At 56.1% G+C, this 12,789-nt stretch overlaps 5 protein-coding genes across 5 annotated transcripts; 3 read left to right on the forward strand and 2 right to left on the reverse strand.

Annotated features, from left to right (window-relative positions):
- Nucleotides 1-57: 57 nt before the first annotated feature.
- Nucleotides 58-1,332, forward strand: GLOTRDRAFT_55252 (armadillo/beta-catenin/plakoglobin). The gene is made up of 7 exons (XM_007863678.1): nucleotides 58-215; nucleotides 274-345; nucleotides 418-527; nucleotides 595-656; nucleotides 712-831; nucleotides 885-1,033; nucleotides 1,100-1,332. Exons 1-7 carry the CDS (start codon nucleotides 120-122, stop codon nucleotides 1,133-1,135), a joined length of 645 nt encoding a protein of 214 aa, XP_007861869.1. The 5' UTR covers nucleotides 58-119; the 3' UTR covers nucleotides 1,136-1,332.
- Nucleotides 1,333-1,628: 296 nt separating this feature from the next.
- GLOTRDRAFT_35291 (uncharacterized protein) lies at nucleotides 1,629-4,957 on the forward strand (the record flags this gene model as incomplete). Its single annotated transcript, XM_007863630.1, has 3 exons — nucleotides 1,629-4,254; nucleotides 4,310-4,401; nucleotides 4,457-4,957. Coding segments are annotated over 3 exons (3,219 nt in total), but the record flags the coding sequence as incomplete, so codon positions are not given.
- A 238-nt stretch (nucleotides 4,958-5,195) lies between these two features.
- On the reverse strand, nucleotides 5,196-7,521 carry GLOTRDRAFT_136240 (family 9 glycosyl hydrolase; the record flags this gene model as incomplete). Its single annotated transcript, XM_007864181.1, has 11 exons — nucleotides 7,188-7,521; nucleotides 7,111-7,136; nucleotides 7,012-7,060; nucleotides 6,889-6,959; nucleotides 6,790-6,832; nucleotides 6,664-6,742; nucleotides 6,064-6,614; nucleotides 5,885-6,009; nucleotides 5,784-5,835; nucleotides 5,540-5,733; nucleotides 5,196-5,486 (listed from the first exon to the last, which is right to left on the reverse strand). Exons 1-11 carry the CDS (start codon nucleotides 7,504-7,506, stop codon nucleotides 5,196-5,198), a joined length of 1,800 nt encoding a protein of 599 aa, XP_007862372.1. The 5' UTR covers nucleotides 7,507-7,521.
- Nucleotides 7,522-7,912: 391 nt separating this feature from the next.
- Nucleotides 7,913-9,355, reverse strand: GLOTRDRAFT_70699 (uncharacterized protein; the record flags this gene model as incomplete). The annotated part of the gene is made up of 6 exons (XM_007864182.1): nucleotides 7,913-8,063; nucleotides 8,113-8,209; nucleotides 8,267-8,619; nucleotides 8,675-8,743; nucleotides 8,816-9,050; nucleotides 9,120-9,355. 6 exons carry the CDS (start codon nucleotides 9,353-9,355, stop codon nucleotides 7,929-7,931), a joined length of 1,125 nt encoding a protein of 374 aa, XP_007862373.1. The 3' UTR covers nucleotides 7,913-7,928.
- Nucleotides 9,356-10,091: 736 nt separating this feature from the next.
- Nucleotides 10,092-11,751, forward strand: GLOTRDRAFT_33006 (uncharacterized protein; the record flags this gene model as incomplete). Its single annotated transcript, XM_007863478.1, has 7 exons — nucleotides 10,092-10,174; nucleotides 10,233-10,284; nucleotides 10,329-10,739; nucleotides 10,803-11,123; nucleotides 11,173-11,275; nucleotides 11,333-11,484; nucleotides 11,545-11,751. 7 exons carry the CDS (start codon nucleotides 10,092-10,094, stop codon nucleotides 11,749-11,751), a joined length of 1,329 nt encoding a protein of 442 aa, XP_007861669.1.
- Between the last annotated feature and the right edge of the window lie 1,038 nt (nucleotides 11,752-12,789).

Below are 12,789 nucleotides of genomic sequence, written 5' to 3' on the forward strand. Positions count from 1 at the left end.
GATCCGGGCCGGCGGTACTCTTCATTACGATACGGCGGAACGCCGAAGCTCGTCCACGATAAACGCTCAGCTTGTCCGCTATTTCAGACCCGTGTACGCTCTCGACTGATCTTGTTCCCATGACGGACAACGTGCACGTCCTCTCTCACCCCCTCGTCAATGCGCGCCTCAGCAAGCTCAGGCAGACGTCTACGACGCCAAAGGAGTTTAGAGAGGTACGGCCCTGTATCGGCCTCACAATACATGAATCTAACAGAGTACGCGATATCGTAGGGTATCCACGATGTCAGTCTGATGCTGGGCATTGAAGCCAGCCGTGATCTCGAGGAGGAGACCTTCCATGGGGTTAGCATCTTCCCCTCCGTTATCTGAGGCCCGATAACCTCGACACACACCGACTTCATTCGCCTGAACTAGGAGACACCCATCGCAAAGTTCGTTGGCAGCAAGATAAAGCCCAGGATTGGTTTTACACCCATCCTGCGAGCAGGTATCGGCATGACCGACGCGTTGCTGAACCTGTTCCCGTACGTTCATGAAACCCTTATCTTCCATGTACCTTTGGATTTGTTGTCTCTGACTTCGGGTTCATAGATCTGCATCCGTGTATCACCTCGGTATATTCAGAGAGAAAGTCAGCCTACAACCCGTCGAATGTATGTGCGCCATACCTGTCCGCTCGATGTCTCTTATCGCTAATTATAACCCTAGACTATTCTAAGCTACCGTCAACACCACCGATCGACATGTGCTTTGTCTTAGACCCCCTGATTGCTACAGGTGGTACTGCGTGCGCTGCACTGAATATGGTTCTTGATTGGGGCATTCCCCGTAAGCCAGTTGTTGATCCTTCAGCAGAAGTATCAACTCACGGCTTTGGGCAGTACAAAGAATCAAGCTCCTATGCATCCTCGCATCCCAGGACGGCCTGAAACGCGTGAAAGCGGAGTTCCCAGGTCTAGAGGTTTGGGTCGCTACAGTCGACCCAATCTTGACTGACAAGGGTCTTATCTCACCTGGCTTGGGTGATACGGTGCGTTCTCGCTCCCTGAACTTCTTTTTACCTTTGCTGAGCCTCGGCTAAATAACCTTGGTGCAGGGAGATCGCTTGTTCAATACTCTGCGAGATGCTTAGGATCTTCGGGAGGTCCTCAGCGAATCGGACTCGTCGTATTGTAGCTCAGATCGGATCGACCACAAAGCAATTACAGTAGATCTAATGCTTAAGCGTTAGAAGAAAGTGCTCCGGGTCCAGGAGACACTAGCCGGGGAACCAAGTCTGAACATAGCACCTCAAGTACAGCACTGACAATCAAATCAACGTTATTCGTGATTCTGTCATCGCAGGGTAGAGCTTCTCAGCGTGAATTTCATAAGACAGAAGGACAGGCCCTGTACGAAACGTCGACGCCAAAAGAGGCAGACACGCCACAATTTCCGGAAAAGGCAAGGGCCCTGACGCGAAAGTGTGCAGCGATTGCACCATCGTTTGCCACAGCTCACTCATTCCTCTGCAAAGCCGGTTGGATATGTTTAGCCCGCGATTATCAACGCCGTTTTTCCTTTCGTCTCCCTTTCATCCCCCCCTCATTCCCCCGGTTCTCCCAGCTTAGGTTCGCGGCTGGTCACCCATGTCTGCTTCAGGTGTGTCTACGCCAGTATCGGCAACCTCGACGCTGCGGGGAGCGTCTCCCTCCCCGCTCAAAAATGCCGTGTTGGATCAAGTCCTGAAGCTGAAGACCTCAAGCATCCCCGCGTCTAACATCATCGAGTCCATCGCGTCCCGCGCTACCTCTAGCTCTACCGTCTTTATATATGATCTCGCGGAGCAGGTCGGCTTTGGCGCGCTCACAAAATCATGGGCCTGCACAGGCAGCGCGAACGTCGTGAGTCTGCAGACACGGTCTGGCGCGGGGCTGAGTCTCGTAGGGAGGCTGTCCCAAGGCTTGGGATCCAGCAAGGACTCAGTGAGGTCTGGGACCCTCACCGCATACACGACCCCCTCCGGGCTGGCGTCGATGGCGCAGGCCCTGTCGTACCTGCCCAAGCCCACTGCGAACGGACGGCTCGTCATCCAAGTGCCCGCCGTAACCCCGGTCGGTGAATCGTTCACCTTCTCTCCGACACTTGCGCCTTTCGCCCCGTGCATCCGGCTTCTGCCCGAGAGCTTCACGGTCTTGCTCTCAGCGACGCCGCAGGAGGCCGTCGACCTGGCTGCTATCTCGTACAAGTTGCAGTCCTCGCACGTCATCCATATATTCGACCATCACAGCTCTGCGAGAGAAGTAGGCAGCGCTTCCGCACCTAATGTATCTTTGGACGGAAAGGTGGACGGTAGTGTCCAGGACGCATTGAAAGAGGCCGGATACGATTTCTTCGACTACGCCGGGGACAAGGATGCGCATACAGTCGTGGTTCTGCTTAATGGTCCCCTAGCTTTGGCGGCCAAAGCGCTCGCGAGCCGCATCTCTGGTCTGGGGGTCGTCGTGGTCAGGGTGCTCAGGCCCTGGAATGAGGACGCACTCCGGGAGGTAATCCCGATCTCTGTAAAGAAGGTCCACGTTCTGGACGATGTGCCCACGGAAACCAGTCAGGGAAGTGTATACGTCGACGTTTTTGCCTCACTCTTGGACCCGGCTAATCCTGGACCATCTGTACACTCCCACCGTGTCACTCCAACTAAGTTGGAGCAGTTCCTGTCTAGACCGTCATCCTTCGCAGCTGTGCTGTCAGCCTTGGTACCGGGGAATGTGCAGGCACCCATCCTGGAATCTTCAGGCGTGAAGAAGCTGTTGCTCTTCAGCAGTCCAGGATCGCCTTTGCAGGCCCTCCCTCAAACCATTGAGGATACCTTCCTCACCAGTCGTGCTCTCGCCGCGCGGAGGCTCACAGATCATGATGCTTTCTCGAAGCCCGGTGGTATCACAGTCGACAGGATTATCCTGTCCTCCAAGGATACCGAGCAACCATATTTGCCGGTGCCCATCCTCTTACCGATCAATGCGGAGGGCACGGGTGAGGCGGACTTTGTTGCCATTCTGGATCAAACGTTGCTGAAGACTCACGATGCGTTAAAGAACGCGAAGCGAGGCTCTGAAGTGCTTGTCGTCACTTCATGGGCTCCGACCGAACTGGCTTCCAATCTCGCGCCGGAGGTCGCTGCTCTTGTCGCCGACAGAGAGCTTCACTTTTGCACAATTAATGCACGCGAGCTGTCGGAGGAGCTCGTCAAGGAGGATGAACAAGCGAGGAATGACGTTGAGAGCGTCATCTCGTACCTGGCTTTCCTGAGGTTGTACCTCGGAAAGGCAGCGAACGAGCACGCTGTTAGGAAGGTCGCTCGTGCTGTTGTGGGGGATAGTGTGCGAGGCATCGAGTTGTCTGTTATCAGCGAACGTGCCTGGGACTCGCTCGTTGAAGTCGATCTTTCGTCTCATAACCCTGCGGCAGAGTCGAGTAAAGGTTCGGCGGTCAGGTCCTTCAGTTTCAACGCCATTGCCGTGGAGACAGATGACGGCGAGACGGTCGTAAACGGCTCCGGGCTGGGGTCGTGGCATGACGCCGCGAAGCACATCATATTCCCGTCCGCCTTCACTCCCCAGTTCGAAGCTTCGTCAGATCCTTACCCGCAGAACCCTGCCCTTCGACCTGAAATTCCCGACCGGACATACCTGGTCACCTGCACGGTCAATAGGCGGCTCACTCCCAAGGAATACGACAGAAATGTGTTCCACCTGGAGTTCGATACGTCGGGCACGGGCCTAACCTATGCTATCGGAGAGGCACTTGGTGTACACGGCTGGAATGACGACGAGGAAGTGATGGACTTTTGCAGATGGTACGGCGTCGATCCCAACCGGCTCATCACCATTCCCGTGCCGAACGCGGATGGCAAGATGCACACTCGCACGGTCTTCCAAGCTCTGCAGCAGCAAATCGATCTCTTCGGGAAGCCGCCCAAGTCGTTCTACACCGATCTCGCGGAGTATGCGACTAAGCAGACGGAGAAGATGTCGCTTCAATTCATAGGCTCTGCGGAGGGCTCTTCGACGTTCAAGAAGCTCGCTGAGAAGGATACTATTCACTTTGCTGATGTGCTGAGGATGTACCCCAGCGCTAGGCCTGGTATAGAGGTCTTGTGCGAGTTGATTGGCGATATCAAGCCCAGGCACTATAGTATTGCTAGTTCGCAAGCTGTGGTTGGCGATCGGGTGGACCTACTGGTCGTCAGTGTAGAATGGGTTACGCCCAGTGGTAAGCAGTCTTTGCAAAGCTGCAGCAAGCCCATACTGACTCTGTCCCTTCGCAGGTTCCCCTCGATATGGCCAGTGTACTCGCTACCTGGCTGGTTTGAAGCCGGGCCAGAAAGTCACTGTCTCCATCAAGCCGAGCGTTATGAAGGTAAATGACGTCCTCTTCTCCGCTATTTTACCCCAGCTTACCCTGTGTTTCATAGCTCCCGCCGGACAACATGCAGCCGCTGATTATGGCTGGCCTGGGCACTGGCGCAGCCCCCTTCCGCGCATTCCTACAATACCGTGCTTGGGTTGCATCGCAAGGCATCCCCATCGGGCCCATCTACTACTACTTCGGGTCGCGTCACCAGTCGCAAGAATACCTGTACGGCGAGGAGATCGAAGCGTTCATCCTGGACAAGACGATCACCAAGGCGGGGCTGGCGTTCTCCCGCGACGGGCCCCAGAAGGTCTACATCCAGCACAAGATGCTGGAGGATGCGGAGGCGCTGGCGCGGATGCTGCGCGAGGAGAACGGTGTCTTTTACCTGTGCGGGCCGACGTGGCCCGTACCGGACGTGTACAATGCGCTCGTGGACGCCCTCGTCAAGTATAATGGCATGGACGCCAAGAGCGCCGGTGACTTTTTGGAAGGATTAAAGGAAGAGGAGCGTTATGTTCTCGAGGTATGTTGCATTATTTCATGGCCATGTAACTTTTAGCTGACGCCCCCCTTCAGGTTTACTAACCTCCTGTCGTATCACGACCGTCACGATATATACTTATGCACGCATTTTTTACGTTATTCATCTTGCATAGTTATCGCATAACGTAGAAGATAGGGTCCCAGGAATACAAAATTACACATTAGCATTACGTCGTGAAAGCGCGACCCGAAAATGTCCCAAAAGCCACACTAAACCGTCCAGAGCGGGAAACAAGATAAACCAACCACGGTCACTATGCGCGGTTCACCCCGTCGTATGAGGGGAACTTGTTCCCGAAGTTGAGATAGAGCCAGTACGCCGTCAGGCCAAAGACAATCAGGCCGGCGACACTGAGGCACACGCCCATGGCGATCTTGGCTCCCGTGGACAATTTCGACCCGCAATCGAACGCAGCGTCGCAAGGGTGGTACTTTGGCTTGGAGTACGCGCCGGCCTGCAGATTTGTGTAGTACGGGTCGCTCGTGTCGTTCATGGCGTGCGCGGCGGCGAGGGCGAGCAGCGGCGCGTTGTAGTCCAGCGCGACCTATGAGAGCAAACGATCAGCCGGCGCGGACGCGACTATGTACCCATCCTCACCTCCGTCTCCGGCCAGTCGCTCCGGATGTCCCAGAACTTGTCGTGCTTGTCGGGCCCGCCGACGACGGCGCCGTAGAGCACGTAGGCTTCTTGCTCGGGGACGGTGTCGATGTGCGAGATGTCGTTGCCGCCGCTGGCGAGCGCCGAGTGCGGGTTCTGCGGGGAGTTGGGGTTGACGCCGACGACGTAGGGTGCTAACGTGGGAGCGGTCAGCTTGTTTAGATGGCAGGAGGTGAAGGCGTACCTTTCATTGGGTTGTTGCCGAGCGCGTAGTCGAGCTGGCTGTTTGCGTAGGTCTGCAAGAGCGGTAAGGATACGGTCTCGAATGATTAGGATCACGCGTACCTGGTACGCCCACTTCTTTTGCTGCGACGAAGCCATCGGGGCGTATCTCGTCATGAGCATAGCAGCATTCAGGGCCGGGTTGAGGCTCGCTTCGTCAGAGTCGCCGTCGTAATATAGCAGTCCACCTAAAGGCGGATCAGACACAACCAGATGAACGTAGGGGAAAGTGCGGTGCGTACCACCCGTAGTCTTCGCTCGTCCCTCTCCGTTCACAACACCATCCAGATACGTCTCCGCCTGGCTCTGCCAAGCCCCGAGATCGTAATACCCCTGCCACTGCTCCTGCATCATCGTCCCGATCTGCGTCGCCAGCACCGGAATCCCGGGGACCTTCCCGTCCCAATTGAACGCGCCGTCCAGGCCGTTATCCGGGTTGCCGAGCTGGAAGTTGTTGTACATGTCCAGCGTCTGGTTGTAGAGCACCGCGTCGCCCGTCGCCCAGCTCATCCAGAGCGCGGCGAACGTGTAGTCATCTCTGTAGTCGGAGGACGGGTAGGTGTCCTTGACGGCGGGGACCGAGTCCTGGTAGAGCGTGGAGTTGTGCTCGGAGGCGAAGTCCCAGAGGGCGCGGGCGTGGGAGAGGAGGGTCTGGGAGTAGGTGCCGTTCTGGAGGGAGGCGCGGGAGAAGGGGATGGAGGAGTTGGTGGAGTTGTACGAGGACGAGTTGGAGTAGAGGATCGAGCACGCGGCAAAGGCAGCCGACGCAGCGGCGGCGACATCTGTCCCGGGGCTGGGAAATAATCAGCAGTCAATAGGAATTCAAGAGAGGCAATGCTTGCTTTGTGTCGTTTACTTGATACGACGGCCGGCCAGACGGGATATTCTGGTCTCCGCCCCAATACGCGTCGTCATAGTCAGCTAACACCGGGTCAGAGTCTGGCAACACCCAAAATAGCGCGACATACGATCTGCAACTTGCACGAAGAGAGTGCTGTTAGAAGGGTGCGCCTGGAATAGCGCGATCGGCGTCAGAGCAGTGGCTGTGGGGGCGGCGCGGCGCTTGCCTTTATGAGCCAGTCGAGGCCCCACCTGAGCATGTCGTCCAGGTACGCCGTCTGGCTTGTCACGTCGTAGCCTGTGCGGGGAACCTCAGCCGCCGTGCGCGGGGAAGCGAATGCAGGGCGCACCTTTCCCAAAGTCGAGGGCCCCCCAGCACGCAGACATTAGAGTAAATGACTGCGACGCGGTTAGGATTAGATGCGCGCATGGACAAAGCTTGCACTCACCAAGGGGAAAGTACACTTGAGGTAGTCTGGAGTGGCATTAGCCACCGCATCCGGGGAATGTCGGGACAGGGACTCACTGCCAGCATCGTAGTATCCTCCACTGAGGTCCAGCCCGGCATCCCTGCCATCGTTCAGGGCACTGTCGTTCCTCCAAGGAACACGCTTGTTGCTCGGCAATCGCCCGCTCCGCTGCGCCTCGTAAAAGTACAGGGCGTCACCGAGCAGGACGGTCCACTGGGGATTGGGTGATCCCCCGGACGACGGTACAGCGCCCCAGGACGCATTTGGAGGAAGAAAGGCGGGATTCGGTAGAGACAATTGCGCGAGGACGTCAGTGGTGAGTTGCAGCAGGACGCAGAGGAGCAGGAGGCCCGCGCTCCCTATTGATCTTGCCATGGCGGACAAGTGCTTGCTTTACAGAGTGTTTCGTCGCGTGTCGTCGGTCGTCGTGGTCGTCAGTCTTGCGGGCGACGTGGGCGTTGCGTTCAAGTATGAATACAAAGTTGAAGTCGACGGAGCTTCGAAAGTTGAACATTCCAATCCTCCTGCTTTATCCGTCTGACGCCATTCCACGTGCCATCATTGATCCCCACCTCAGATCCAATCGGGCTCCGAATCGCGATCCCGCCCTCCTCGATCTGCGTCTGTTGCCACAGCAAAGTCCTCCAACTACAGGTACTGGAGGATTCCTAGACGCATTGGCGGCGGTATTAAATCGAATCAATCTCGCTGAAGGCTGACCTTTACAGGGTGAATTCTCAGCCGGTCACAACGTGCTGTCTCAAGCAAGCAAAACAACGGTCACAGGACATTCACTATCAACGGCGTTTATATTCGCAAGGCTTGAGGAGGCTACCTCGAGACATGATCTTACTCCACTCCTTCTCCGACATCGCGCTTTTCCTCGCAATCTTGCGAAATTCGAACAGAGTGAAATGCGTATTCCGGTCGTCCTGTAGGCCAGTCAGTACGGAAACAAGAAAAGATACCGACACCTCATACCTTGGACTTGAGCTTGAACCCAACGGATGAAATGAGAGACACAAAAGCCTCCACGTCCGTGAAGCGACTCGCCACTTCTGCGATCTTCAGTTCACCGCTAGGAGATATTCGAAGCGTCAGAAATAATAACAACACGACGAAGATAGACACTCACTCCGCCTTGAGCACTCTCCACGCTTCCCGGATACACCCCGGCCAATTCGTGCCCATCAAACTGAGCGCACACACCACCACGTCCACGACCTGTCCCTCTCCCTCTGCCGCCTCCGACCCCGGCAAAGGCACCGTTGCGCAAATGTCCGCCTCGACTACGTACTTGCCGTCCGACACCAGATCGAACGACAACACCGTCAGCCCCTTCGGGACGAGCGCCTTCGCGAGCGCCGCGTCCCCGCAGCCGAGGTCCGCGATGACGGTTTTCGGCGGATACGCAGACAGAGATTGGATGTAGTGCGAGACGGGATTCGCCGGCCACGACTGCACTTGGTGGCGGAAGCCCTTGTGATACTAGACCGCAGATGAGCGATACGATCCATATTTACAGACGGACGCACACACGGACCTCTTCGAACACCTCTGGATCCTCGCGCATCATCTGATACGCGTGTCCGCTGTCCGACTTGTACAGCGTCTCGTTGATCAGCCTGCGGGGCCGGCACGTTTCAGTGGACGTGGGGAAGGATCAGGAACGCGGGCGAGGGACTTGCCTGAATCGCGCGCCGTCGAGGCTTTGTTTCATCTTGGCCTGGAGGTCAGTCAGACCAGGTGCCGTGCGTGATGTTTTCGACTTCGAGGGGGTGGAACCCGCGGCTGGATTGGAATCTTTGGTCACCGCGGCTTGACTCGGGCCCTTGTCCTTGCGTTTGGGGGGTTCATGCTTGCGTTCAGGGCTGCGAGACACGCGGGTATCGCTCGTATCTGGAGCACTCTGGCTCGACCTTTTCTCATCCTTCTTATCCTTCTTCTTAAGCGCAGCCGCAGACTCCTCGTGCACGCCCCCCTCAGACGGCGCCCTCTGCTTCTTCACGCCTGCACCGCTCGTCTTGCGTTTCTTCCCCTTCCTGTCTTTCGCACCCTCACCACCCTCGTCTAATTTTCTCATGAGCTCCTCGACGTTGCTCGCAGCCGCTTCCAATTTGTCCGTCGGGGCTTGCGACCCAGGCCGTTTGCGCTTCCGGTTGGACTTCGCGGTAGATACTGGGGCGGCGGGGACACTCCATCCTGGGACCTCAAACAAAGACATATTCCAGAGCACGAGTATTCAGATAGCAGATTGAGCAGACGAACCAAAGGACTTCGGAGTTTTGCGAAAAAGGCTCGCAGAGCTGAGCTGCGATATTCGTGGCTGTGCCAAAATGATCGGACATCTGTACGCTCGTCGCTGCGCCACCCGGGCCAACGCGTCCTGCAGGCTGCAGCTATTCCTGGTACATTGTCCCGCATAGCAAGGCAATGCACATGTAGGAGGGTATGGCGTCGTTTGCAAGGTGACGGTCCGCCACCTCGTGCCCTCGCTGCGCTGCATCGGATCCCAGCCAGAACACAAAGACAATGCGCGGTGGGGTATATATACACGAAGGGGAGGAGGACTTTGACAAACGCTGTTTGTTCTCCCAACGCTGCTATCACAACGAACACTACAATTATCATCCACCATTATGCCCGGTGCTTTCGACCTCAATGTAAGTGCGTCCTTACCGACTGATGAATTGATTTCGGCATGGATGATACGCATCACGACCGAGACCATACTTACATCCAATGTGCAATAGACATATCTCACCAACGGCGTCAACGGCCGGGGTGTTAATGGCCATGGCTTGAAGGGGAGCACGATAGATAGCAATGTAGGTGCTCGGCCACCTCGGCCGTTAACACCTATTCACCGAATTAAACAGCAGGAGCTGGAATTACTTGATGAAGCCTTCACCCATATTTCTCTTGAAGAACATGATCACGAGCTGGCTACGGCTCCCATCATGACCAGGGACGCTTACGTCCAGGCGGAATTCGATCACGCCAACACCCAGTACGGCGTGCTTGGTGGCATCCAGTCTATATCGTAAGTGGCTCTTCAAGACCCCATGCGGCGGAATGCCCCTTTAAATACCTTTCTTTAGGTCTCCCGGCTCGACTGAAAGGCCTGAAGATCCCAGGCTATACTTCAACACGGTAGGTCGTCCCAGCTCTCCTGATATCTTCTCAAACATCCCCAGAACGCGCCCTTTTCCACCGTCGTCTGCGGCGTCCAAGGCTCCGGAAAGTCGCACACTGTCTCAGTGATGCTCGAGAACATGTTCATCGCCGGTTACCCACAAATCGGCTCTCTCGAGAAGGAGCTCTCAGGACTGGTGCTGCATTTCGGCGACGGGGGTATGAATTCCAGGCCGTGCGAGGCGGCGTGGCTCGGTGTCTCGGACGCACCTGGTGTCAAACCCCCGCCGGTGCGCGTTTTTGTGGCAAAGTCATCGCTGAATACTATGCAGGCGATCTATCGGCCGCTGGGGAGCAACGTCTCTGTCCAGCCGTTGCTGTTCAAGCAGTCTGAGCTTGATGCTGAGGCGTTCCTCTCTATGATGGCCGTCGAATCAAGTGACTCTGCGCCGCTGTATGTACAGGTGATCCTGGTACGTTCCCTCCTCCTTGATATTTGGTTCTCCTTCCGTCGCGTAACTCTGCGTTTTTGTTAGTCAATATTGCGGGACCTGGGAGAGAACTTTACGCCGGCTAGCTTCACGGCGAAATTGGAGGAGCAGAAGCGCACCTGGAACCCTGCGCAACGAGGGGGTCTAGAACAGCGCATGGCGCTCATGAACACATTCACGGTCTCCAAGAAGGATGTGAAAACACGAGGACCTCTGTTCGCTAGAGGTCAACTTACCATCATTGATCTTTCTAGTCCCTTCATCGACCCTGCCTCTGCCTGCGGCATATTCGAGATTGTGACGAGGCTCTTCCTGCGTGCAGACGTCGGGACCGGCAAGGTTCTAGTTGTCGATGAAGCACATAAGGTAGATGCGGTGCACTTGCGACGTTTTGCTGATTGCGACGATTTCCCAGTATCTCTCCTTCAATGGTGGTTCTTCCGGATTGACGAATGCCCTGTCGACATTGATCCGTGAGCAGCGTCACCTCGCGATGCGGGTCATCATTAGCACGCAAGGTAAGATGTCACCTCCGGCGTCTACTGTACTCAAGGCTAAATGTTATCCTGCCACAGAGCCTACAGTTGTCCCTGCGGTGCTTCTTGATCTATGTACCGTCACCATACTACACCGTTTCTCATCCCCGACTTGGTGGGATCATATTATCAAGCACGTCTCAGCAGACTTTGCAGGCGGGGATGTCTTTGACAAGATAGTGCGGTTGAGGGTATGCTTACCTCCTCCCTTGTCCCTCTGCGCTTTCCTGATAAGTTTTGCTACTACATAGACTGGAGAGGCCATTGTTCTGGCGCCATCTGGCCTCGGTACGTTCACTAGAGGGAAAGCCAACGGGGATGATATGGTTCCGCCGAGGTCTCTAGACCAGTTTGGCCGCCGATATATCCTGATGAAGACTAGGAAGAGGGTCACTGCCGATGGAGGTGCTTCCATTCTGACCTTGAGGAAACGAGCGACCGCTACCAGTCGAGCTTGACTTTCCCGTTATGATTCCTGCATCTTCCCTGCGTGGCTTGGACAGTATTGTACAGCTAATTTGTATATATTCTCGCACAAGCACTTGGTTTCTGAAATGTGAGCTTGAGCCCCGCTGTCCTATCATCAGAGAGCGCGGAAGTATATTTGGAAGTCATCTCTCATCACGTGCAAGATACGCGACGCGAGAGTGGCGCCAGCTGTAGGCGTGTCTCATCGGACATTACCACGTCGGTGCGCTGCATACGACTCGGACTACCATCTCGTCCGACGAGGCCGCCATGACGCCGCCACCATATTATTGCGATTGTCCGACCTACTGCAAGCGGAGGCTGGAAGTGTCCCGTACTACATATTTCAGACATGCCAAGTACAGGTTACCTCAGACGCCCGCCGAAGTTGTGCCAGATATTGGAAAGAAACGTCCTGTACCAGAGGAAGATGGTGGTCCCGTGAGATCCATCAGGGAAGATAGGACCAAGCGAAGACGAAGCCATGAGTCAGGTAGCAGTTCACAAACTGTCTTTGACGGGGATGGTGCAGCTCCATTGCCGGAGCCCTCCCATTCCACCCGAGTGACACCAAAAGCGAGAGCCCTTAGACTTGGGACTGCACCCTAAGACGCGAGACCAAGGGGTCTTGAAAACCTTATTTTGCCACCCCACCTGAACGCCCCCCCTGGGTACCCCACCTCGTCCCCTCTGACTTCAACGCTCGAGCACCGGTGTACATACAGGACACGTCAGCGTCTACGCTAGTATAATAAGGCTCGTCCTCTTCTCTGCCCGACTCCCGTCCTCGCTGTCTGCCCCGTCGACCGCCGTGCTCTTGCCGCTTCCGGCCGCGGTCCGGGTAGAAGTCTGGTAGCAGACCCCTAGGGCGGACTACCACGTGTCAAGTGACAGCGTCGGCATCGCAGGTGAGGCGCTTCTTCGGCGCTGCGTCCCGCCTCTCCGGCGCATCGTCGCCGCCCGCTGTAGGTCCGTCGTCGTCGTCGCCGACGATGAGCACGGCTGTAGCACTTCTATGTAGTCATAAA

This window comes from Gloeophyllum trabeum (genome assembly GCF_000344685.1).
Source record: "Gloeophyllum trabeum ATCC 11539 unplaced genomic scaffold GLOTRscaffold_00002, whole genome shotgun sequence".
NCBI lineage: Eukaryota > Fungi > Basidiomycota > Agaricomycetes > Gloeophyllales > Gloeophyllaceae > Gloeophyllum > Gloeophyllum trabeum.

Coding starts and splice junctions, on each gene's coding strand:
- GLOTRDRAFT_55252 (XM_007863678.1), top strand. CDS start 120: ATGACGGACAACGTGCACGTCCTCTCTCACCCCCTCGTCAATGCGCGC. Junction 216..273: donor CGCCAAAGGAGTTTAGAGAG/GTACGGCCCTGT, acceptor GCGATATCGTAG/GGTATCCACGATGTCAGTCT. Junction 657..711: donor CAGCCTACAACCCGTCGAAT/GTATGTGCGCCA, acceptor TTATAACCCTAG/ACTATTCTAAGCTACCGTCA.